This window comes from Nomascus leucogenys, chromosome 4, assembly GCF_006542625.1.
Source record: "Nomascus leucogenys isolate Asia chromosome 4, Asia_NLE_v1, whole genome shotgun sequence".
Classification (NCBI taxonomy): Eukaryota; Metazoa; Chordata; class Mammalia; order Primates; family Hylobatidae; genus Nomascus; species Nomascus leucogenys.
This window is the reverse complement of record NC_044384.1, coordinates 118,364,044-118,390,922: the sequence shown is the minus strand read 5'-3', so window position 1 is coordinate 118,390,922 and position 26,879 is coordinate 118,364,044. Positions and strand designations below refer to the sequence as shown.

Genomic DNA, 26,879 nt, shown 5'->3' with positions numbered 1-26,879 from the left:
TGCACACCTGTAATCACGGCTACTTGAGGGCGCTGAGGCACAAGAATCACTGAACCGGGAGGTAGAGGTTGCAGAGAGCCCAGATGGCACCACTGCGCTCCAGCCTGGGCAACAGAGCAAGACTCTGTCTCAAAAAAAAAAAAAAAAAAAAAAAAAAGAAATGAGAATCTCAGGCCCCAGCCCAGACCCAGGAGAACAAAATTTGCTGTGTTTATGAATCACTTGAGGATTAACAAGATCCCCAAGTGATTTGTAAATACTTTAAAGGTGGAGAAGCTCACAAAGAGTCAATTAACACAGACTTGAACTCAGATCCTGGCCTAGCCACACACTGGCTATATGACCCTGGCAAGTGACATAGGTTCCCTGAGCCTCAATAAAAATGGAGACAATAAGACCACTTATGAGAGTTGCCCTGAGGACCAGATGAGACCAGGATGCAGGAGCACAGAACCTGATATGTAACAGGCCATTCATGTTGGTTCCCAGTCTGTTCCACCCCAGTGCAGGAGCTCAATTTCAAATAGAAACATTGTTTCTGCTGTCATTCACATGTCCAGAATGGCTATGACTCCACAATCCCATTAGCTGCTGACCCCAGAGCCAAAAACATCAAGGGCCTACTGCCCAGTTTCAGCAGCATGTAACCTTTCTCTCTTAGCTGCAAACAGTCTCTCCATACCTCACTCTCAATTCTTACCAAGGGTCCTTTGGGCTCACACTTCCTCTGGCTTAGGAAAGCATCTGTGATGTTGCTGCCTGAAAATTGTAAGAGGGAGAAGGTAGGTCAGTCATGGAAATGACAAGAAATTAAATAACAAGAGCCCTTCATGGGACTCGGGCCTGAAGCCCTGCTACGGTCGGAATGTTGGTATCCCCCCAAAATTCTCATGTTGGAACTTAACACCCAAGATGATAGTATTAACAGGTGAGGCCACTGGAAGTGATTAAGTCATAAGGGCTCCACCTTCATGAATGGGATTAGTGCCCCTATAAAAAGAGACTCCAGCCTGGCACAGTGGAGACCACCTGGCCAACCTGGTGAAACTCCATCTCTACTAAAAATACAAAAATTAGCCAGGCGTGGTGGCACACACTTGTAATCCCAGCTACTCAGGAGGCTGAGGCAGGAGAATTGCTTGAACCCGGGAGGTGGAGGTTGCAGTGAGCCACGATCATGCCACTGCACTCCAGCCTGAGCAACAGAGTGAGACTCCATCTCAAAAATATTTTTTTAATTAAAAAAAAAATTAAATAAATAAATAAAAAGAGGCCCAGTGGAGCTTCCTGACCATGTGAGGGCACAGCAAGAAGGCATGGCACCATTTTTGAAGCAGAGAGCAAGCCCTTGCCAGACACTGAATCTGCTGGCATCTTCATTTTGGACTTCACCACCTCTAGAACTGTGAGCAATAAATTTCTTTTGTTTATAAATTACCCAGTCTAAGGTATTTTGTTATAGCAGCCCACACTGACTAAGACAGGCCCCTTTCCGTTCCCACACCCCGTGGGCCTGGAATACTTCCAAGCTAGCTTCAGATTGGACCCATTTGAGGATGTGTGTGGACCAGAGAACATTGCTTCCTCTCTGAGGAGGTCCCCGTGGCCTTTCCTGTCTGCACAAGAGTTCCCTTCACAGGCCTGTCTTCTTTATCTGTGTTTCCCCAGGGCCTGGACACATATCTTGTGGGCTTATCTCTTCACAAGAACATCTGGTTGACCTGGATGCACCCCACAGGATGACCCTAGTTTGAAGATACTTACAGCCTCAATAACACCATACACGATACTGCCACAAATATTTGCAGTTAATTAACAAATCAAAGGGATGTGGGGGCTACAATTGTGTTTACCCCTGAATAATGGAGTATATTCTGCATTCTAATTTGTACATCAGCCATTCCAAACCACTTGCTCTCAAGTTTTCCTCATGAAATATCCCATTAGGGGTGTCTTGTCTTGCCTCTTGTGTCTTCTATTTTCCCTTCCTCTCTAAAACAAAAAAGAATTTCTCCACAGAGAAGGAATGGGCTGCCAAACATTGGGGAAAGAGGAAGCATGAGCAGTGTCCACACCAACCCAAGCAGAGGATGCCCTGGCCCCACACTTCACAACCCAGTTCCCACAGCAGGTATCCCAGGGTGGACGTGGCCCCAGCCAAGACCCTCTGATAACCACTTGCTCTGAGATGGGCCTTTGGCTTCTCTATAAGACCAGCTTTCAGGACAGAATATGATGATCGAGAAAGAGAAGAATCTCACTGGCTGTCTTTCTCACTATTAAGCATTAGGTGGCATTCAGATCTTTAATCACTGTTCTCATGAGACCCACCGGGCAATGCCCCTCTCCCACATAAAGCAATGAAGCTGGCAAAAGCCTCAGACTGGAGGGCCCGTCTGCCCCAGGCACCCTGGCCTTGTGGTTGTCTATTCTCCAACCCCTAGCAGTGACAGTCACACTGTTACCTCACATACAAATCATGCTTAAAACACAATCATAATCACCTTCAATTTGTTCCTCCCAACAGAAAAATGCTGTGCTTTTTCATCGCTGTGATGAGAAGCCTGGCCAAAGCAGGAGGAAACCGGTACGTCACTTCCTCTGCAGTGCTTTGTGTTAGGTTGGTGCAAAAGTAACTGTGATTTTTGTCATGGTTTTCTTTTTTTCTTTTTTTTTTTTTTGAGATAGAGTTTCGCTCTGCTGCCCAGGCTGGAGTGCAGTGGTGCAATCTCAGCTCACTGCAACCTCCACCTCCCGGGTTCAAGCAATTCTCCTGCCTCAGCCTCCTGAGTAGCTGGGATTACAGAAGTGCGCCACCACGATTTTTGTACCAGCTAATTTTTGTATCTTTAGTAGAGATGGGGTTTCACCATGTTGGCCAGGCTGGTCTCAAACTCCTGACCTTGTGATCCGCCTGCCTTGGCTTCCCAAACTGCTGGGATTATAGGTGGGAGGCACTGCACTGGGCCCGTTTTTTTTTTTTTTTTTTTTTTAAAAAGGCAAAAACCGCAATCACTTTTGCACCAACCTAACAGATTAGTCCTTTTATCACCAAATGCTCTTGAAACACTCCATTCACTTAAGGTCAGTTCTTTTCTGTTCTTCTCTTTTTCGATAAGGTAGAAGAACCTCTTTAAAAATGTGATTACAGACTGGGCATGGTGGCTCATGCCTGTAATCCCAACACTTTGGGAGGCCAAGGCAGGCAGATCACGTGAGGTCAGGAGTTTGAAACCAGCCTGGCCAACGTGGTGAAACCCTGTCTCTACTAAAAATACAAAAATTAGCCAGGCATGGTGGCAGGTGCCTGTAATCCCAGCTACTTGGGAGGCTGAGGTAGGAGAATGCTTGAACCCGGGAGGCGGAGGTTGCAGTGAGCCAGGATCATGTCATTGTACTCCAGCTTGGGCAACAAGAGTGAAACTCCATCTCAAAAAAAGAAAAAAGCAACACCAGGCTAATTTCCTCATTTCAGTCTTCTGTGCATCCCTCTCAAGAGAGGCAAGCATTGGATGTGCAATGCACATGAAGTGCCTTATACCTCAGAGGGGAGAACATCAGGGTCTTTATGCTACTCAAGGAACTGGTCTTTTTTTCGTGTGTGTATCTTTTTTTTTTTGAGATGGGGTCTTGCTCTGTTGCCCAGGTTGGGGTGCAGTGGCACAATCACAGCTCACCACAGCCTTGAATTCATGGGCTCAAGTGATCTTCCCACCTCATCCTCCCTAGTAGCTAGGACTACAGGCACTTGACACCATGCCTAGCCTGTAACTTTTTATTCTGCAGTAATTTCAAACTTACAGAATGTTGTAAGAACAGTACAAAAAAACTTTTGTATTCCCTTCACCTAGATTTCCCAATTGTTAGCATTTTACTAGAAATACACTATCAGTTTCTCTATAAAAACATACATTTTTCTGAGCCATCTGAGAATAAATTGCAGATGTGATGGCCCTTTATCCCTAAATACTTCAGTGTTCATTCTCTCAGAACAAACGCATTCTTTAAATAAACACAATATACTTATAAAAATCAGGAAATTACACTGATACAATAATCTACAGTCTTTATTCAAAGATTGCAGTTTCTCAATAATGTCTTTCATAGCCACACACACAAAAAAAGTCTAGTCAGACATTTAGCTGTTGATATGGTTTGGATTTGTGTTAGACCTGTGTCCCCACCAAATCTCATGTCAAACTGTAATCCCCAGTGTTGGAGGTAGGGCCTGGTGGCAGGCGACTGGATCATGGGGGCAGGGTTCTTGTGAATGGGTTAGCACCATCCCCTCAGTGCTATTTGCCTGATAGTGAGTGAATGAGTTATGCGATCTGGTTGTTTAAAAGTGTGTAGCACTTCCCCTCCGATCTCTTCCTCCTGCTCTGGCCATGTAAGACGTGCCTGCTTTTCCTTTGCCTTCTGCCATGATTTGAAGTTTCCTAAGGCCTCCCCAGAAGCTGGTGCCACCAGGCTTCCTATACAGCCTGTGAGTCAATTAAACCTCTTTTCTTTGTAAATTACCCAGTCTCTGGTATTTATTTAGAGCAGTGCAAGCATGGACGAATACAGCTGTCATATCCTTTATGAAATCCGCTCCCCTAAATGAAGTCTCTCTTAATCTTACTTATGGCCAGAAGCATCCTAACCACATTGCCCACCCATCTGTAACTTTCACTTGCAGCATCTCCACAGTTTGCACAGCACTGTGTAAGGAATCTGGCACAGCCTTTGTAGCATCTGCCAAACCATCTCCAGCCCTGACAGTTCAGTGTTCTAAGTTATGCAGAAAGATAACAAAGTGTAAGGTAAGTTCCCAGCCAGTGGCCGACCTCAAGGTTGGCTACGGCCAAGGCATAACCCCGAGTGTCCTGCCAAGGTGGGAGGACAGGGAGGGCAGAAAGAGCAGAAAAGTGCACCCCAGACACAGCCTAAAAGGTGACTGCCTCAAGGTAGAGCTTCTCACAGCTGGAGCCGCCCACCTGCTTCTTCATCTTGGGTGGGCCAGCCCAGCCCCTGAGACAGCAGTACTCCATGTTCCAGGCTAGCTCCACCAGTGCTGAAGATGCAGCTACCCTGGAAGCTCTTGGTCTACAGATAACCCTCTGTTACTGAGGGGTGCAAGTATTCTATTCTATCTGTTTCTTGAAAAATGAAAACGTGAAAAATCTCAATCTGCCCATGACACTTAAAACAACAGCTGCCCAGAGCAACTGACTGAGTAAAAAGCTGATTTTAAGCTGCAATTTCTGTTACTACAAACACCAACCTGTTCCAAAGTCCACCGTGGTGTAGAGGCCCTGCAGGGCCCCACATTCCAGGAATGTTTTATGTGCTCCATCAGTGGTGAACAGAACCACATCATCCCCCAGATGGTGGCGAAAGCGCTTCTGCAGGAAGCGCAGGTAGTCAAAATCACAGGCAAAGTAGCTGCCATATTCATTTTCAACCTGTGAGTAAAAAAAGAGCAGGGAAAAATGAGGAGATCCCAATGTGGCCACCCTAATGCAAGCTTTTGTGTGGGAAAAAATCTGAGCATCTGCTAAGATGACAAGGCTTAATGATTGCCAGAAAACTTTCCTTCACTCAGACCTCAAAACTGACTAAAAAAAAAACACCAACAATTCACCATAAAAGTTTACCTCCTATTAACCCTCTCCCACCACTGAGAAATAAGAAAAACAAAAAAACACCAAACTGGTGTTCAGATTGTAGTGGTATTCTTCCCTAGAATAGAAAGTAGATACTTTAAACATCACATAAATAATACCTTCTCATGGTAGAAATGTTAGAAAAATGAAAAGAAAACAGGAAAAGTATCCATTAATTCCATTGCCTGGAGATAATCACTGCAAGCATTTTAGCATACAGCCGTCTAGATTTCCACAGACCCACACACTCCCCAAATATACACAAATAATATACAGCAGTGTTTTCTTTCTTCAAAACTGGCATCATATTATATGCACCAGTTGTAATTGTGTTTTCCCTTAATATACTATGCAAAACCTCCATGGCAATAAGAAGTGTGAATGCCAGGGGCAGACACAGCATGTTTATTTGACCTGCTGTCACACACACACTGGTGTTCAGTTTGTGCTCAATAACATCAGTGGTTCTCAACCAGAAGCTCTTTAGCCCCACAGGGGACATGTGGCTATGTCTGGAAATGTTTATGGTTGTCATACCTCGGCAGACATGCTCATGGCATCCAGTGGGTAGAGGCCCAGGGATGCTGCTAGACATCCCACAGTGCACATGGAAGCCCCACAGTGAAGAATTATCAGGTGCAACATAGCAATAGTGCTGAGGGTGGGGTCCCTGCTCTGAAGCATGCATTCCCAATGAGGTGGGTAGCATCCCCAAGGGGGTAAAAATTGATGCTTTGGGGATAAAAAAATATATTCCTTATTTATATAAAACATATGTATATATACACACACACATAGAGCAAATAAACCAATATACAATATCTCAGGTATTAAAATTTCATGGTGGAGAGGAGAAGGCAATTAGAAAAAAAGTTTAGAAGGGATCCTTGGGGGCAATGATGAAAAAAACAGGTTAAGAAACATTGCTCTCAAGCAATAAAACAAATGAACTTCAGCTCTACCCAATACACCAAAGAACCTTAGGAATATAATGTGAAGTGAAAGAAGCATGACACTGAAAAATACATACAGTACAATCCCCTTTAGAGAAAATTCAAAACAATCAAAACCAAACTATAAAGTCTGAGTACACACATAGGTGGTAAAAGTATAAAGAAAAGCAGAAAACCAATGGTCATAAGAGTCAGGACAGTGCGATGAAATGGTGTATGATCAACAAGGACACCTGGGAAGCTTCTAGGACACTGGCCACGTGCTGTTTCCTGACCTTGGTTGGTGTTTATGTGGGTGTTCGCACCATAGTGATTCATTATACAGCACATTTACATATGTATGCTATATTTCATTTATAAAAAATTAAAAAATACCCAACCATAAAATTTTAACATGCACATAATACAAAAATATTTGTGATCCTGGAAATACGTGATCTTTAAACATAAGCACAAGAAACTGTGAGTCCCAGAAAAGAGGTGCTTAGCCTGAGTGCCTGGGAGAGATTGTTAGGGAAGGTTCCTTGGAGGGACAGCCTGAGGTAGTTCTAGAAGAAAAGGCTCTGAACTTGGGAAGGGAATGGGTAGAGGGTATTCCTACATATTTGACATCACCAACAGCTCGACTTCGTCCACGTGCAGAGTTGGAGAGTGGGAGAAGAATGGTGAGTGATGAAAATGAATTAAATGCTGCTGTCATTATCTGCACAGTCCTGCCTCCCACATGGTTTCATGAATGATCCTTCTCTCAGAGAGAATCCCTCTGGAAATACTTTCAGATTTGGGGTTCAAGAAGTAAAACAGACTGTAGGACGCATGCCCAGGACAGAGACTTCACTGGTCATGAAACCATCCTGGAAGAGGAAGTATTTGCTGCTTACAAGAGTAGAAAACTCCCACTGATGAGTTCCATGAAAGTTCCTTTTGCAATAATTTAGATAAATGCTAAGAAGAGCTTTGTAAATACTGGCAAGGTTCTTTTCTCCTCCTTTATAAGTGCTACTTACATGACTGTGTCTCCTTTTTATCATCTGGCTGTCAAGAAATTCAGAGCTCAAGATCTTAAAAGTCAGCTCCAGCAACTAAATGGTCTCACAGCCTCTGCACCTCGTGTTCTCTTTCTCCCACCCCCATGCCCCAACCCAACCTTGGTTTTCTTATCATCTTGCTTTTCCAGGTCTTATTTATCCATTATCATCATTGTATCATATACCCTAAAATAAACAGGCTTGTTAAAAATGCGTACACATAATTTGGTTAGGTTTTGAGAGAGCGAGAAAAGCACAATTGCGAGGCAGCTTAGATTTCTAGTCACGGGCACGGCTGGCAAAGGCCCAACTGTCTACATGCAAATCTGAGCTCTGCCACTTCCTACCCATGGGACTCCACCTGTAAAGTGTACCTAACTCGTTGGGTTATCATGAGGATTAACTGAGTCAATAAGTGACTAGAACTTTGCACAGATCTGGCATCTAGTAAGTGCTCAAAATGCTAGCAGCTAAGACTCTACTCAAGTTCTATGTTACTACCAATTAGGAAAAAAAAAAGGTGTGTGAAGGCTGGGGGTGGGGGAAACACACAAATGAAAAGGCTTGAAAAACCCATAGAAAAAGTCATGGCTAGGTTCAGAGGAACACTGATGTTTCTAGAGCAGGAGTCAACACACTTTTTAAATAAAACACCAGGCTGGGCGTGGTGGCTCACGCCTGTAATCCTAGTACTTTGGGAGGCTGAGGCGGGTGGATCATCTGAGGTCAGGAATTTGAAACCAGCCTGGCCAACATGGTGAAACCCCATCTCTACTAAAAATACAAAAAAAATTAGCCAGGCATGGTGGCAGGTGCCTGTAATCCCAGGTATTTGAGAGGCTGAGACGCAAGAATTGCTTGAACCCAGGAGGCAGAGGTTGCCATGAGCAGAGATTGCGCCACTGGACTCCAGCCTGGGTGACAGAGAAAACAAACAAAAAACCACCAGAGAGTAAATATTTTAGGTGTTGCAGCCATAGAGGTCTCCATCTCAACTACTCAACTCTGCCACTACAGTACAAAAGTGGCCACAGACAATATATAAACAGTGTGGCGATTCCAATATACTTTTACTTACAAAAAAATGTAGGTGGCAGCCATAATTTGCAGGTCTTTGTTTCAGAGTAACTGTCTCCATTCTGTAAGCTCCTTAAGCACCAGAGACTTTTAAAGATGTTGATCTTCCAAACAGTCATAAATAGGCTTATTACCTCATGATGAATGCCCTGTTAATTGGATGAAGTTAAGTTGTGGGTGGAAGGTCGTCCACTCCTAATTATTTTCACCTTGGATATTATCAATGGCTTTAGTTTTTTCAGGTAGAAACTGAGATAAACATCCACATATGCAAACCATCATAGGTGGCACTGGCTCAGCTAATCCCCCCAAGAGAGAAACATCTGCATATCTGACTGACTCATGACGATGAATAAAGGCACAGATCTGGCTTCCTGTATCTGTAATACAACAGTGTTGAGGGCCCTAAATGTTCTCAGACAGGGATTTGAGCCTTCTGGTCTGACTCATTTTTACCCTGGCTGCAAACATGTAGCTCCTCCCTGGCCATCTCAAACTCTGAGCACCGAGGGAGAAAACCAGCATCAAGAATTGATGAAAGCCACCATTTTCTACCCTTCAACATGAATTAAGACAGAGACAGAAATCAGCTTTTACAGAAATCTTTATTTTTTTGAGACAGAGTCTCACTTTTTTGCCCAGGTTGGAGTGCAGTGAGTGGTGTGATCACGGCTCACCGCAGCCCCAACCTCCCAGGCTCAAGTGATTCTCCTGTCTCTGCCCTCTGAATGGCTGGGAACACAGGTGTATGGCAGCATACCCAGCTAATTTTTAAATTTTTTGTAGAGATGGAGTTTCACTATGTTGCCCAGGCTGGTCTTGAACTCCTGGGCTCAAGAGATCCTCCTGCCTCGGCCTCCCAAAGTGCTGGGATTACGGGCATTGAGCCATCAGCCTTGGCCCTTTTACAGAAATCTTTACACATAGAAATACTGTCTACAGGCCTGGCACAGTGGCTCATGGCTTTAATTCCAGCACTTTGGGAGGCTGAGGCGGGCGCATCACGAGGTCAAGAGATTCAGACCATCCTGAGCAACACGGTGAAACCTCATCTCTACTAAAAACACACAGAATTAGCTGGCGTGGTTGCCCGCACCTGTAGTCCCAGCTACTCAGGAGGCTGAGGCAGGAGGATCGCTTGAACCCGGGAGGTGGAGGTTGCAGTGAGCCGAGATCTCATCACTGCACTCAGCCTGGTAACAGAGCGAGACTCTGTCTCAAAAAACAAAAACAATAACAACAACAAAAAGAATTACTGTCTACAAATCCCCCGGTTCCTTCTTATCAAAGCAATCAGCTTCTATTCCATTCCAGAGCCGTTCGGTGGGTATGTGATGTTCACGAACGCATGATGTGCCCTCATGGCTACCAGGCAGAGGTGTGGAGGGCCAGCAATCTAGAGACACAGTGTCAGGGATGAAACTGCTCCCACATGTGCTTCACAAAAGGAGGCGCCAGTGACGGTTCTGAAAGTCCTACGGAAGCCAATATGTCAACTGGGACGGCTTCCAGACAGAGGGAACACGTATAGGAACTGTGCGTCAGAAGGTAAGTAGGACAACCAAGAAAGATGATGAAAGAATTTTGAATGATACGAAAAAATGCTCATGACAAAGAATGAAGCAAAAAAAGCCACACAGAAAATAGGTCACATGGAATGAACTTACTCTGTAAGAAAGAAGAAAAAAAAGGCATAAAAACTATTCAAGGAAACTCCCAAAATGTGAAGAGCTTTGCTTATGGCTCCTGAGGTTTGAGTAACAATTATGTTTTTTCTGCTTTCTTATGTCTCTCTATACTTGTTTATTTTGTAAACAAGGGGCAAAAATGATTAGGTGGGATTCAAGCATGTGGAGATGGGAAGGGGAGAGGATGAGGAGGAGGAGGACAGAGTCACCTGGCAGGATCCAGGGTCAAGTTAAAGTCATCTGAGGTTGCTAGGGATGGACACAAGAAGAAATATCTCCACAACAGTCAACTTCATTCTCCTCTGCAGAATTAATACTTGATTATACTTTTCGTGGCATTTCCAAAACCAAAAGGGGCAGAAAAGTTGTGAGCAGAAATTAAAAGTGATTCAAGGAGAAGCAGAGACTGAAAAAAAGAGGGCATCAAAAGAGGGCTTGCACCTGAGACCAGAAGAAAGGAAGACGACACAGCCATGCAGAGCAAAGACGTACTCAAGTTTCAGACTTGATATCTTCATGTAGGAAAATGTGGTTCCTATTAGCTTAACCAGTACAGACTCAAGGTGGTAAATGATAGCGGCATGTGGGGCGACTCACACCTCCCTCTGTGAGCAGCAACCTGGCCTCTCTCAAGAAGACATCTCCTCCCACCACAAAGTCTCAGAACGGACATCCTGGCCAGTGCAGCCCTCTCAGTACCTCTGTCCACCTACACCTGAAAGGCAAGGCAGTGCCCACGCTCCCACTCTACCATGATCCATCCCCACAAGCTGCCTATAGTACTGTTCATAAGAAGGAAGCCTGGCCCACACTCCCCTAGGGAGTGCCACTTTGCATCCCTGGGATGTCCAGGATGCAGCCACTTTTACATAACTTTACTCTTTTTCCATAAAAGCATCCTTGGTCATGGCTGGGCATGGTGGCTCACGCCTGTAATCCCAGCATTTTGGGAGGCCAAGGCGGGCAGATCACCTGAGGTCAGGAGTTTGAGACCAGCCTGGCCAATATGGCGAAACCCCGTCTCTACTAAAAATACAAAAATTAGCCAGGCATGGTGGCATGCGCCTGTAATCCCAGCTACATGGGAGGCTGAGGTGGAAGAATTGCCTGAACTCAGGAGGTGGAGGGTGCAGTAAGCCGAGATTGCCCCACTGCACTCCAGCCTGGGCAACGGAATGAGACTCTCAAAAAAAAAAAAAAAAAAAAAAAGAGCATCCGTGGCATCCTTGGTCAATGTGTCCAATGAATATGGTTTTATGTTTCACCTAAGTATTTTACCAACACCAAAAACTGTTGAAGTTCAATGTACACCACAGTATATTAGTCCTTGCAGAGCCAAGAACACATGGAAGAAGGAGAATGGGGCAGGAAGCAAGAGAGGAAACATAACAGCCCCAAGTGACCACATCCTTTTCCATTCCAGGGTTATCTGACTGCCAAGGCAGTGCTGATACCAAAGTGTTTCAGTCCACACTGCATGCCTGCTGCCAGAAAACAATATTGCAGGACAAACAGAGACAAACTCTGGGATCCACAGAATTAGGGCGCTATCCTAATTCTGCCACCTGCTGGCTGGGTGATCTTGGCCAAGTCACTTAACCTTTTCAAACTTCCTCACTGAAAAGAGAGGGTGGTTGGAAGAATTGAATAGCATTTACAAGGCACCCAGCACAAAGCCTGCCACATAGCAGGCATTCAAAAATGGCAATGCCTTCCCAAATGCAATTGAACTAAAAGCACTATCTGTGGCGTTACCTCTTAAAGAAACAGATCTATGAGTCTCATGTCTGCATCACTTCTATCATTTATATAATGTAGATGGATGAGAACCCCTCCCCCAATCCATCCATGCTCAACTCCAGGGTTACCTGCACTGTTATAACTGGCCCTCCATTCTGATAGAGGAGAGGCTTCATCTTGGGCAGAAGGACTCCCAACCACTTGTCCACAGCTGCCAGGTAATCTGGAAAACAAGAAAAGTTTAACACAAGCTTGTCCAACCCCAGCCTGCAAGCCACATGCAGCCCAGGATGGCTTTGAATGTGGCCCAACACAAATTCGTAAACTTTTTAAAAACATTCTGAGTTTTCTGGCTGGGTGCAGTGGCTCACGCCTGTAATCCTAGCACTTTGGGAGGCCAAGGCAGGCAGATCACCTGATGTCGGGAGTTCGAGACCAGCCTGACCAACATGGAGAAACTCTGTCTCTACTAAAAGTGCAAAATTAGCTGGGCGTGGTGGTGCACGCCTGTAATCCCAACTACTTGGGAGGCTGAGGCAGGAGAATTGCTTGAACCCGGGAGGTGGAGGTTGCGGTGAGCCAAGATCGCACCATTGCACTCCAGCCTGGGCAACAAGAGTGAAACTCTGTCTCAAAAAAAAAAAAAAAAAAAAATTATGATTTAGTACAAAGAGACACCAGTGCAGCCTTATTACACCAGGGCTGGCAGCAGAGATCAGGATATACAGGACTCGACAAGTACCTTCTGAAGTAAAAGTCTCATAAAAGTTGTCCTGCATGTAGTTGTCTCCTCAGCTGAGCTCCTCAGGGGACGAGGACTAGTGTGCCTGTATCCATCTGCTATGGTTGGAATGTTTGTCCCTCTGAAACTCATGTTGAAATCAAATCCCCAATGTGGTAGTATTGAGAGGTGGGGCCTTTAAGAGGTGTTGGGTCATGAGGGCTCAGCCCTCATAAGTAGATCAATCCACTCATGGATTAATAGATTAATAGGTTAATGGATTCATGGGTCATCATGGGAATGGGACTGGTGGCTTTATAAGAAGAGGGAGAGAGATCTGAGCTAGGACACTCAGCCCCCTCACCATGTGATGCCCTGTGCCCCCTCAGGACTCTGCAGAGTCCCCACCAGCAAGAAGGCCCTCACCAGATACAGCCCCTCCACCTTGAACTTCTCGGCCTCCAGAACTGTAGGAAATAAATGCTTTTCTTTATAAATTACTCAGTTTCAGGTATTCTGTTACAAGCAACAGAAAACGGACTAAGACACCATCCTTGCCATAGGACACAAAGCCTGGAGCATAGAACACATCCAAGCAATGTTTGCTGAATGAAGAAAAGAGTGACTGAACAGTGTATCCTCTTCTCAGTCACAGGAAGGCTTTTTTTCTGTATAAAATGAAGTTCTAATAAATTATATATTTATATTGTCAAATAGGAATAATAAAAGTGCATGCCGCATAAAGTTGGCATAAAGATTAAATGAGTTACTACATGTGAAAACACCAATGATATGCTAAGCGTGCAAAACATGCAGGTACTAGAGTAAGACAAAGAAAAAAACTATCATTTACACATTGCTCTATAAAAGTGGCCAAAAAATAGAAAGCATTGCAGCTACCAAGCAATCCAATGACACCATCCCAGAAACTGTCATTTTGTTTTTCTTTTCTTTTTTTCTTTTTTTTGACAAAGAGTTTCACTCTTGCTGCCCAGGCAGGAGTGCAATGGCGCAATCTGGGCTCACTGCAACCTCTGCCTCCCAGCTTCAAGCAGTTCTCCTGCCTCAGCCTCCCAAGTAGCTGGGATTACAGGCATGCACCACCACACCCGGCTAATTTTGTATTTTTAGTAGAGACAGAGTTTCTTTATGTTGGTCAGGCTGGTCTCAAACTCCTGACCTCAGGTGATCCACCTGCCTCAGCCTCTCAAAGTGCTGGGATTACAGGCATGAGCCACTATGCCCAGCCTTATTTCTTTTTTTGAGACAAAGTCCCTCTCTGTTGCCCAGGCTGGAGTGCAGTGGTCCATTCATGGCTCACTGCAGCCTCAACCTCCCAGGCTCAAGCAATCCTCGCACCTCAGCCTACCAGACTACAGGCACGTGCCAGCACACCTGGCTAATTTTTAAATTTTTTATAGAGATATGGTCTCGCTATGTTACCTAGGCTGGTATCAAACTCCTGGGCTCAAGCAATCCCTCCACCTTGGCATCCCAAAGTGCTGAGATTACAGGTGTGAGTCACCATGCCTGGCTTGTCATTTTGATTAGCTAGGTGCTATCACTGGCTGTGGAATATGCTAAGTAAATAGGAAGAGAAAGCATTGAAGTCAGTTGGTCAACCGCAAACAGGGCTCCATGCCAATTCAAAGAATTACCAGTTTATCAGTAAGATCTGGTTAAGTAGTTCAAAGCCTAATTTCCTAGAGGTTTAGTTTGTTGCTATGCACTGGTCAGTGATAAACACTCAGACTTTCACTAAACTTTCAAAAGTATTTGTGCAGAGGTACCCTAGCCTTCAAAATACCTCCCCCTTTTGATATAAATTGTTGAAGCTTTTTTGTTTGTTTGTTTTGAGACGGAGTCACGCTCTGTCGCCCAGGCTATACTGCATTGACGCGATCTCGGTTCACTGCAACCTCCACCTCCGGGGTTCAAGCAATCCTCCTGAGTAGCTGGGATTACAGGCACCCAGCTGATTTTCTGTATTTTTAGTAGAGGCGAGGTTTTGCCATGCTGGCCAGCCTGGTCTCGAACTCCCAACCTCAGGTAATCCACCCGCCTCAGCCTCCCAAAGTGCTAGGATTACAGGCGTGAGCCACCGCACCTAGCCTGAAGCTTTTATAAATCTTCTCAAGACATCTGTAACAACCTACCTGGGTCAGAAGAGCGGAGAAGAATAGACTCTTTCTCTAGCAGCCAAGCAGGTAATCCTCCCTAGTTCAGGGAAAACAAGCCATTATAATGTCCGTTCCATGAAGGGTGCTCAGAGGAGATAGAAATTACTATTAGTAGTTATGGAAAAGAATAAAAGCTTCAAGGGACAAGGGGTATTTGAGCTGGGCATTTTGGTTTATAACTTGCAGAGAAGTTAGAAATTGGAATGTAGGACAATTAAGATCACTCTGCATGAATGCCATGTTTTAAGGACCAAAGCCCTTTTCATAAAGATTTTTCAATTTAATTTCACAAATACCCTGTGAGGTAGATAGAGAAGATTCCATTAACTGCTTCTTACAGATGAGCAAGCTGAGTTATGTGAGTGACTACCAAGAAGAGAGCCCATACCCTGACCCCGGCCTGTTCCTCTCTGCCTGGGCACCCTGCCAAGGTAAAAGACACCTGTGCTGGGTACAGTCCCAGGCCCCATGCTCTCTGGAATGCAGGTCTGCTTTAATTCCCTTTGCCCCAGAGCTGCTGCCTGCCAGCTCACACACACCAGGTAGAGCCCAGTCTAGCCACACTCACCATTTCCCACTCTGCACAGATGTAGGGCCCGGGCCTCAGGATAACCAGCAGTCCCAGCTCATGAGCCAGCCGAAGAAAATATTCCACATCATGGTCCTCAGAAAACTGGTACTGTCCTGGCCAGGGCTCATGAAAGTTCCAAGGCACATACCTGCCAAGACACACACAGCCCCTTCCTGGATACTTGGCAGAGTCAAGAAGAAGGAAGGGTGGGGAAAGGGCCTCATTAGGACTATTGCTAACACATGGATAAGAGGGAGAAGGCGCTTTGGAGGAAAAATTATCCAAGGCTGGGCACAGTGGCTCAGGCCTCTAATCCCAGCACTCTGGGAAGCCACGGTGGGCAGATGGCTTGAGCCCAGGAGTTTGACACCAGCCTGGGCAACATGGTGAAATCCTGTCTCTACAAAAAAACACAAAAAAATTAGCCAGGGTGCATGCCTGTGGTCCCAGTTACCCTGGAGACTTGAGGTGGAGGTTTGCTTAAGCTCGGGAGGTTGAAGCTGCAGTGAGCTGTGATTGTGCCACTGCACTCCAGACTGGATGACAAAGTGAGACCCTGTGTCAAAATAAATAAAGAAAAGAAAAATTATCCAGAATTTGGATATAAGGCAAAAGGGTGACTGCATTTCCTTTCCAAGTTATAATGGAGGACTATCCAATGGGCCCACTGAGGGTTCTTTCATTCTTTAGGGGAAATATTTTGTTTGACTATTTACTATTGATTAAGGGAGGAACTTTGAAGTTACAGATTAATTTGTAGATTATTGCCTGGGAGAGAAACAAATGATTGTCATACAGAGAAGACAACTCCAAAGGTTACTCTTTCATTCATTGCCCTTTATGATATTAACCAGTTTTATCTCTAAAGATAACTTTATTTGAACATGTCTTTCTTGACTGACTATAAACCTCCCTTCCTCAAATTCTCCTTTGAATTAGCCTTACCATCTAGCTAGTTTCCTTCGTAATAAGTTAAATGAATTTTTAAAAATTTTCATTTTAGGTTCAGGGGTACATGTACAGGTTTGTTATACAGGTAAATCGCATGTCATGGGGGTTTGGTGTACAGATTATTTAGTCACCCAGATAATCTGCCTAGTACACGATAGGGGTATTCACCCTCCTCCCACCCTCCACCCTCAAGTAGGCCCCATTGTCTGTTGTTCCCTTCTTTGCGTCCATATGTACTCGATGTTTAGCTACCACTTATAAGTGAGAACATGTGGTATTTGGTTTTCCGTCCCTGTGTTTTCTCAGGATAATAGCCTCCAGCTGCATCCAAGTTGCTGTAAAGGACATGATCTCATTCTTTTTTGTGATTTTGTAGTATTCCATGGTATATATGTACCACATTTTCTTTATCCAGTCAAATAAATTTCTGACATATGTCCATTATATATTTGTTTGTAAGTCATGTTTTTAGCTTTTTATAATTATATTTTGCATAAATAATTGAATTGAGGTGCTCTGTGGAAGGGGAAAGAGCTCAAAAATCCAGATATCCTATATAAATTTCTAAACTGTCTGTAGAGAAAGATAGGGTGTAGAAGCATAAACCACAGGACACATAGACCTTCCCGTTTGGCAGCCTCTTGGGAAGGGCCTTGTTATGAATTTTTACAGCAGCTCCCCAAGCTAGTCAAACTTGGTGGGGACACTTCTTAAAATCAACAACAACAACAACAACAAAGAAAACTCCAGAATTATATCAGCACTAATTCCTATTACATAAAAATTATAGCTGGGCACAGTAGCTCTCTTCTGTAATCCCTGCACTCTGGGAGGCCAAAGCAGTAGGATCGCTTGAGGCCAGGAGTTGAAGACCACCATGGGAAACATAGTGAGACCTCATCTCTAAAAACAAAGCAAAACAAAAAAATTAGCTGGTATGGTAGCAGTGCCTGTAATCCCAACTACTCAGGAGGCTGAGGTGGGAGGATCACCTGAGCCCACTTTAAGGTTTCAGTGTACTATGATTGAGCCACTACATTCCAGCCAGGTGACAGAGCAAGGCCCCAGCTCTAAAAAATTGTTTTAATAAATAAAAATAAAAATTGTATATGCCCATGTAAGGCTTAGGAAAAATAAGAATATTTTGCTGAAAAGTAGTAAGAGACATATTTATTTTTTGAAGAAATAATTTTTAGTACGTGTAGGAAAAACTCCAACCCCTAGATCCTCTGATAAAAGATTTTGTCAGGAATCATGTGGCAGGAGGTAAAATGACAAAACCTTCTACCAGCTCCTCTGTCTACCTACAGACAGCATGGGATACAAAGTTAAATACGGAGCCATCCATTACCATCACAAAGCTCTCTTTGAAGACCCTGGGTTGTGTCATTTTGCATGTGTGTGATCCCATGATTTCAGGGTTCCCTGGAACAGTCTTGGTCTTCCAGAACTCAGTGTTGGAATTATAAACAGGTGAACTTGGGTTCACTCTGCCAGTGGCCTTAGAACCAGAATAATGAGTGAGTTCTCCCTCACTATCTATCTTCGGAATCTGCCTCTGGGTTTTCTCACTCTTTATCTTTGAAAAGTTATCAGCAATCCACATCGGCACTGCAAAAGCCAGAGCAGCCAGCCACACCAACTTTCTTCCCTGTTAGTTAGTTACTTTGCAATAGCAGAAGAGATGCAGAGAGATAGCTATTGGGATAATTCTATACCCTGAAGTTATACAATTACCCCAGCAGAACCACAAAGCCAAACTGGGTTTCAGAAATCTACCTAAGCACAAGGCTTATTCTGGTATCGGGGCTCAGAAAACAATACCCCAAAGCATGGCACCTCGGCGTGCTGAGTACTTTGAACTAAAGGAGATTGGAAGGCCTTAGGAGCAAATCTTTCTCTGACCTTCTCCGGCTCTTCTGTCTCCCACCCCTCCTTCTCCCCTGAAGCAAGTCAAACCAGAATTCATCTTCCCCAGTGTGGGTCATAGAAATTAGAATCCCTCTCTCCCAAAGCAAGCCAGAAAACCTAGAAAGGTCACCTCTCCCTTCTCCCTTCTAGACCCTCATTGCAGAGGGGTCCTGCTCCATACCCAGAAGGAAGGAATGCCACCCAGAAAGGCCAAGAAGAATCTGTTGAGGCAGGCCTTGTGGGTTTCCCACTTCAGTCTACTACCATTAGGTCAGAACCTTTCATGGAATCTAAGTGTAAAAAGTTTTCCTTGGGTCTTCTTTTCTGAAGACTCTCATGTCAGATAAAACATATCTGTTGTGCTTTTCTGTTAACCTAGCTTTTTGTATGACTACAGCCATACCTGTGCTACAGCTGCCTGCATGCCTTCCCTTCCCTTCAAATACTAGCTGAACTTCTGACCAAAGATATGGCCTTGGGCAAATTTCAGTTTCATCAGCTATAAACAGGAACGATAATACCTATCTCGAGGAAATGGAATCATTAGTATAAAGTGCCCTGTATCTGGTAAGTGCTCAGTCATTGTTACTTCTGTTTGCTTCCCCCATCCTTTGCCTTTTTAAGCTATTTATTTAATGATTTCTGATGATTAAAATTGAAGATTGGAAGAAGTAGTTAATTATTTGAAAAAGGGCCAGTCCAGCTCATGACAAGCCCCTCCCAGAACATCACATTGGACCATTTCCCATTTCTGAGCAATAAAATAGCCACCCTGAGAAATACAGTTGTATCCTCTCTCCAGAGTGGGTGTTCAGGCCTAGGTGAGAGCCACATGCCCTTCTACTTACGTCTGGATGGCGTTCAGCCCAGCCATCTTCATCTTCAGCAGCCGGTCCTTCCAGTAGAAGCGGGGCACGCGGGAGTAGTGAATGCTTCCTGAGATGTAGCGAAATGGCTGACCATCCTTGAGGAAGCAGTCCCGGCTATAGTCAATTTCAAACATCCTCTGGGTGGCATTCTACAGGGCAAGGATGGGGTCACATGAGAACTTCCACCTTCTGCATTTCAGAAGCCGATCCTTTGACGGTGGCAAGTGACTCTCTGCCTATTTAATTTGTATAATGTGCTGATGGACTTAATGCTTGTTTTCTGAGCTATCACACAAACCATTGCTAAGCCAGGCCCACCAGGGGTACTCAGGTAAGAGAAATCATCGAGGAGGATCCACATGCAGGATTCCATAAGGCTTAGCTTCTAGAGGCCAGCACTGAGCTGACAATCAGTGGCTGAGATGATATTCCACTGTGCTGATCATGGGGCTGGGGAACATCACACACACACACGCACACAGGCCGTTGTTGCTGTGACCTGCCTAAGCACTGGATGCACCTCAACAATAATGTCACTGGGATAACCAAGACTCATTAAGAAAATTCTAAGTGTAAAATACAGGGCAAAAAGCAGTTGATTAAAACTCCAGAGCCCCAATGCCCCATCCTAGGTATTGCTCTGAATCCCAGAGTGACCTGGATAAGTCCCGTCTCTAACCCTACCTCTCTTCATCCATAAATATCCAGGGTATTGGACTAAAAGAACTTTAAGGCAATATTTTTAAAATTGTGGGCCGTGACCTGATTTGTGAATAATAAACTCATTTTTGGTGGCAATAAGCATCTTTTAAAAAATGAAAGAATTGTCTAGGCATGATGGCTCACGCCTGTAATCCCAGAACTTTGGGAGGCCGAGGCAGGTGGATCACCTGAGGTCAGGAGTTCAAGACCAGCCTGGCCAACATGGTGAAACCCCATCTCTACCAAAAATACAAAAATTAGCCAGGCATGGTGGTGCATGTCTGTAATCCCAGCTACTTGGGAGGCTGAGACACGAGAATCGCTTGAACCCGGGAAGCGGAGGTTACAGTGAGCTGAGATCACACCACTGCACTCCAGCCTGGGCGACAGAGCAAGACTCTGTCTCAAAAAAATAATAAAATCAATAAAAATAAAAATCAAAGAATAGCAGGCACCGTTGCTTATGCCTGTAATCCTAGCACTTTGGGAGGCCAAGGCTGGAGGATCGCTTGAGCTAAGGAGTTCGAGACCAGCCTAGGCAATTCAGCGAGGCCTCATCTCTACAAAAAAACAAACAACAAAAAATTAAGCAGGCATGGTGGTACACGCCTATGGTCCCAGCTACTTGGGAAGCTGAGGTGGGAGGATTGCTTGAGCCCAGAAGGTTGAGAATGCAGTGAACCATGTTCATGCCACTGCACTGCAGCCTGGGTGACAGAGCAAGGCACTGTCTCAAAAAAAAAAAAAAAAAAAAAAAAAAAAGGCAAGAAAGAAAATAGAGGCTGGGTGCGGTGGCTCACGCCTGTAATCCCTGCACTTTGGGAGGCTGAGGCGGGTGGATCACGAGCTCAGGATATCGAGACCATCCTGGCCAACGTGGTGAAACCCCATCTCTACCAAAAATTAAAAAAAAAATAGCCACTCGGGAGGTTGGGTCAGGAGAATCGCTGGAACCGGAGAGGCAGAGGTTGCAGTGAGCCGAGATCATGCCACTGTACTCCAGCCCAGGGACAGAGCGAGACTCCGTCAAAAGAAAGAACGAGAAGGAAGGAAGGAAGGCAAGAAGGAAGGCAGGCAGGCAGGAAGAAAGAAAAAGGAAGAAAAGAAAGAAAGAAAGAAAGAAAGAAGTATATTACACATAGTAAAGTATTACTTTATAAAACTTTTGTTATATATACATATGTGGAGTTGTATATGTATGCATGTATATTTGGTTGCAATGTAAGATTTATTTCTATTAGGCTGGGCACAGTGGCTCACGCTTGTAATCCCAGCACTTTGGGAGGCCGAGGCGGGCAGATCACGAGGTCAGGAGATCGAGACCACGGTGAAACCCCGTCTCTACCAAAAATACAAAAAATTAGCCGGGCGTGGTGGCGGGCGCCTGTAGTCCCAGCTACTCGGAGAGGCTGAGGCAGGAGAATGGCCTGAACCCGGGAGGCTGAGCTTGCAGTGAGCCGAGATTGTGCCACTGCACTCCAGCCTGGGCGACAGAGCGAGACTCCGTCTCAAAAAAAAAAAAGATTTATTTCTATTAAGCCCGATTTTAAGAAACACTGTTTTGGGGTCTCTTCAGAAGCTAAAATGTTAGGATTTTGAAAGGCAAGACCTCAACGGGTGGTGGGGGTGTGGGTTCGACTGTTAAGCCGAGTGGAACACTGCCCTCTGGTGGATAAGGCAGCAACAGGCCACAGGTGCCAATAGAACCAGGGTTTTAAGAAGCCATCTAACTAGTGCTCTCCATTATGGGTCAGAGTCCTTGTGCATCTTTAGGCTTTCAAAGGTCACAATACTAGCTTTAGTCACAGTAGCATCATAGTCCATAGTGGCTTTGGGGGTTGCCCTTGAAGCTGTATTTGGAAGCAACTGTGGCAGCATGAGTCCTAGATCACACATGTCTGAAATCCAACTGGGGAGCAGAAGTTAAACAACTCAGAGAAGAATTCATAGGGGCAAATGGAGAGCTTTACTGTATGTGAATTACAATAAAGCTAAATAAACACAAAAAACTAAGAATCATTTCTAAAAGGGCAAGTGTCAATTTAACATCACTTTATTCTTCTAGTAAATAAGGCTTTAATTTCTGTTGAAAGGAAAAGTCTCCTAAACTCACAAAAACAGAAAAATTATTTTACACCAGGTGTCTCAATGGATGCTCTTGAAAACATTCTCATAGTATATACATGGCTAAGTGTCAAATAAGTGTTCCTCACAAGTTTCCTAAGTTCAAAGGTGGCCCATGAGGTGGGAACATTCATTAGACAGGTAGAAAGGAGGCCAAGCAACTTCTGGCGGAATTCGGAAAAGGGCAGAGCTGTTTGAAATCCACCTGTCTAAGTGAAAGAGTTCAGAGGAGCAGGAGATAAGGCTGGGAAAAAATGATGGGGGGAGACAATGGAATCTGGCCTTTGTCCCATACATGGTGGGACACTGTCTCTACCCTCCAATGACCTCGAAGTCCAGTCTAAATATCTCCCCACCATCCATTTACAAATATCATATTACCAAGCACCTCTTATGTGCTGAGTAATCACAGACAAGAACCACACAGATGTGGCCACAGCCCATATGGAGCTTCCATCTAGCCTGGAAGAAACCCAAGGGTTAACACAGTGAGGTCAACGCGGTAAAGTAAGGGTTAGAGCAGAATGCTGCAGCAGAAATAAATGGCAGGGAACCCAGGCGTGGCGGGGTTGAGGGGAGGGGCAAGGGCAAGTTTCTCAAAGGAAGAAACACCCCAAACTGTGTTTCTCAATCTTGGCTGCACAGCAAAATCATCTATGCAAGCTTTTAAAAATAGCAAAGTTCTTTGGGAGGCCGAGGCATCCTGGCTAACACGGTGAAATCCCGTCTCTACTAAAAATACAAAAAATTAGCTGGGCTTGGTGGCAGGCACCTGTAGTCCCAGCTACACAGGAGGCTGAGGCAGGAGAATGGCGTGAACCTGGGAGGCGGAGCTTGCAGTGAGCCGAGATCGCGTCACTGCACTCCAGCCTGGGCGACAGAGCCAGACTCTGTCTCAAAAAAAAAAAAAAGAGCAAAGTTGACCTCACCCCCAGACATTCATGTTTTAATCGGTCTTGGGAGGAACCCAGACATTGGAATTCCTTAAAGCTGCCTAGATGATATAATGTTCAGCCAAGGTTGAGAACCACTGGCCTGAGCCAAAGCCTAGGATGAAGCAAAGTTAGCCACGGGGGAAGGTGACACAGATGGAGAAAACTGCGTGTGAGGCCTGGGGGAGGGAGGGCAGGACTACAGGCTAGGAGCCACAGAGCCTCAATACAGCTGAAACATGGCAGCTGCTGAGGCAGAGGAGGAGGCCAGGGCCAGATAGAATGAGCCCTGAAGTCCAGATTCAAGGGCCGGGACTTTTTGCTGAGAGCCATGGAGAAAAACTGAAATGAAAGAATGATAGGACCAGATATGTGTTTTCAAATGTTTGGCTTTTTCCCGAACAGGCAAAAAAGGCAGAAGAGATGTGGCTGTGGCCCACAGTGGTGACAATGAGGTGGGCAGGAGGCAGAAGGAGGACATTCCAGGATGGTGGCCAGTTAGACGTCAGGCACAGGCGCAAACCTGAAGAAGCTCCCACTGTTCTTGGGGAGAAATCTGAGTGTCAAAATGAGAGACAGAGAGAGCGAGAGTGTGAGAGACTTAAGAGAGATATCAATTAAAAAAATATGACTACGTGTATATTAACACCTATCAGTTCATCGTAATATACAGGGAGAAAAAATTCATTGGTCACCTTTGGAGACTGCTAGAGGACCAACTCATTACTCTGAAAAGTGATAAATACAGAGAAAGAGTCAAGCAGTCTACTTCCCCTTCACATAAAAACTGTATTTCAGGGTTACCAAAACATTGACAATGGAAAATTCTCCACTGAATCCCAGTTAATTAAATACAGAAGGGCCCGGACACAATGGCTCATGCCCGTAATCCTAGCAATTTGGGAGGCCGAGGCAGGAGAATTGCTAGAGCCCAGGAGTTCAAGACCAGTCTGGGGAACATGGCGAGACCCTGTATCTATAAAAAAAAATTAAAATTAGTGTCTCCCTCATCCACTGCTGCCGCCTCCTTCTTCTCCCACTCCTGGTGCTGCTTGCATGCTCATTCGGTGCAGTCTTGGTGCCTCTTTTGTGAAGCGGCAGCTGAGACTCAGGTGCTTGCCGTGGCAGACGAAAAGCCCAAGGAAGGAATCAAGACTGAGAACAATGATCATATGAATTTGAGGCAGGGCAGGAGGGTTCTGTGGTGCAGTTTAGGATTAAGAGGCATACACCACTTAGTAAACTAATGAAAGCCTGTTGTGAACGATAGGGATGGTCAATGAGATAGATCAGATTCCAATTTGACAGGCAACCAATCAATGAAAGAGACACACCTGCTCAGTTGGAAATGGAGGATGAAGATACAACCGATGTGTTCCAACAGCAGACAGGGGGTGTCTACTAAAAAGGGGACCTCCCACTTCACTCCAGAACTCTGTTCTTTACAGACCAAGATTACATTCTCAATTAGAAAACTGCAATTTTGTTCCACCACATCCTGACTACTACAGTATAGTTTTCTCTATTCTTTCATTTCCCCCTTCCCCATTCCTTTATTGTACACAAAGTAACTGGTAAATGTGCACAAGTATATTGCTTTTTTTTTTTTTAACTAAACAGCCAATGGTATGTTTTGATTGATATCAAGTGGAGATGAGATGGGGAAAAACACCGATTCTGTAAAAATACCCCCTTTTCTTCATTAGTGGCATGCTCATTCAGCTCTTATCTTTATATTTCAGTAAGTTATTTTGCTGTTTTAACAAAAAAACAACAACATAAAAATCCTTGCATACTTTATTCAATTGTAGAATGTTAATGTTTTTCATTTATCACTGTAAAACCAAGGACAATTTTATAACTTTGTTGTACATAGCTGTTAAATGTAGGGCAATTTGTCTTTAAGTAGGGTAGTCTAAAAAGAAAGGAATCCTAGATAAGTTTTTCCTTCAAGAAGCTTGTTGTTTAAACTTCTTGTTTAAAATAAATAAATAAACAAACAAACAAAATTAGCCAGGTGTGGTGGCAGGCACCGGTAGTCTTAGCTACTCAGGAGGCTGAGGTGGGAAGATTGTTCGAGCCCAGGAGGTCAAGGCAATGGTGAGATGTGATAGTGCCACTGCAGTCCAGCCTGGGTGACAGAGAGGGACCCTGTCTCAAAATAATAATAAATGCAGAAGGAATAAAAGCATCTGAAAAACACCTATTCCCCCACACTTAGTGAAATGGATTTAAGCTATAATCATCAATAGATGCTAAAACCATTAGAAACACTGATGGAAATTGTGTGAAGGACTGGGCATATTTTTTGTGCTCCATCTGTTCAATTTCAGCCTAAATAAAAGTGGAATAGCCAGACATTATGTCTCTCATGTTATGATTTAACACAAAGTACAGTCTCATCTAGAAAGTAGTCCTCATAGCCGGGCACGGTGGCTCACGCTTGTAATCCCAGCACTTTGGGAGGCCGAGGCGGGCGGATCATGAGGTCAGGAGATCGAGACCACGGTGAAACCCCGTCTCTACTAAAAATACAAAAAAATTAGCCGGGCGTGGTGGCAGGTGCCTGTAGTCCCAGCTACTCGGAGAGTCTGAGGCAGGAGAATGGCGTAACCCGGGAGGCGGAGCTTGCAGTGAGCCGAGATTGCGCCACTGCACTCCAGGCTGGGCGACAGAGCGAGACTCCATCTCAAAAAAAAAGAAAAAAAAAGAAAGTAGTGCTCATTATTGAATCAAAATTACAACTGAACACGAATCTAATAATACCATAAGGAAGCAATAAGCCAAATCCAAAATGTGTGACATTTTAAAAGTCCAATGATTCAGTTGTTCCAACAAATCAATGGTATTAAAAGAAAGAAAGGGAGTATTATTTGGAAATGAAAGAACTTCAGAGGAATAATGGCCTAATGATTGCATTAGATCATTATATGTGATATGATATGTGTAATAAGGTATGGTACGATATTCATAATACGAAATGATACGATATTCATTAGGTCAGTGTGAACCTGGTTTGGATCCTAATTCTTTTATTTTTATTACTTTTTATTATTATAATTTTTTAAGATTTTTTGGATACAGGGTCTTGCTCCATCACCCAGGCTGGAGTGCAACGGCTCAATCATATCTCCTGGCAGTCTTGAACTCCTGGGTTCAAGCGATTCTCCTGCCTCAGCAAACTATGGCATATGTATATGATGGACTACTACTCAGCAATAAAAAAGAACAAACTACTGGTATTTGTAATAATGTAGATAAATCTCAAAAATGTTGAGAGAAAGAAGCCTTACACAGTTGGGTTCACACTGCATCAACCTATTTATATGAAGTCCTGGGAAAGGCAAATCTAACCTATGGTGGGAGAAAAAATCAGAATAGTTAACTCTGGGAGAGTGGAGGTAGGTATTGCCTGGGAAGGGACGTAAGGGAACTTTCTGGGGTAATGGTAATATTCCATAGCTAGATAAGGGTTTTGGATTATGCAGGTGTAGACATTTGTTAAACCTCATCAAATGGTACGTTTAAGATATGTGCATTTCATTGTACGTAAATTTTACCTTGGGGGAAAAAGGGGCTACTAACAAACACTGACAGCTAGTTAATGATATGCCTACTGAAGTATTTATTTTAGCGAGAGGAGGGCGTTGGTATCTGCAAATTATTTTGAAATGCATCCAAAAAATAAGATGAATTGATAGACAGATGGAGGGATGGACTGATAGTAATATGTTAACAGTATAATCTTTCAACTCTCTCTGAAAATTTTTCCTAGCAAAATGTT

General features: G+C 44.4%; 1 protein-coding gene and 1 pseudogene across 3 annotated transcripts in view; one reads left to right on the top strand and one right to left on the bottom strand.

Annotated features, from left to right (window-relative positions):
* GLB1 (galactosidase beta 1) overlaps nt 1–26,879 on the bottom strand; it is a 113,686-nt gene that overhangs the window by 59,638 nt on the left and 27,169 nt on the right. For all 3 annotated transcript variants that reach the window (XM_030812220.1, XM_003256823.3, XM_012497418.2), the window contains exons 2-7: nt 19,317–19,486; nt 15,604–15,754; nt 15,012–15,072; nt 12,263–12,357; nt 5,267–5,447; nt 701–759 (exon numbers count right to left, since the gene is read on the bottom strand). In XM_030812220.1, coding sequence (XP_030668080.1) covers nt 701–759; nt 5,267–5,447; nt 12,263–12,357; nt 15,012–15,072; nt 15,604–15,754; nt 19,317–19,486 — 717 coding nt within the window. The remainder of the gene's footprint in view (nt 1–700; nt 760–5,266; nt 5,448–12,262; nt 12,358–15,011; nt 15,073–15,603; nt 15,755–19,316; nt 19,487–26,879) is intronic.
* On the top strand, nt 19,510–25,079 carry LOC105740288 (annotated as a pseudogene).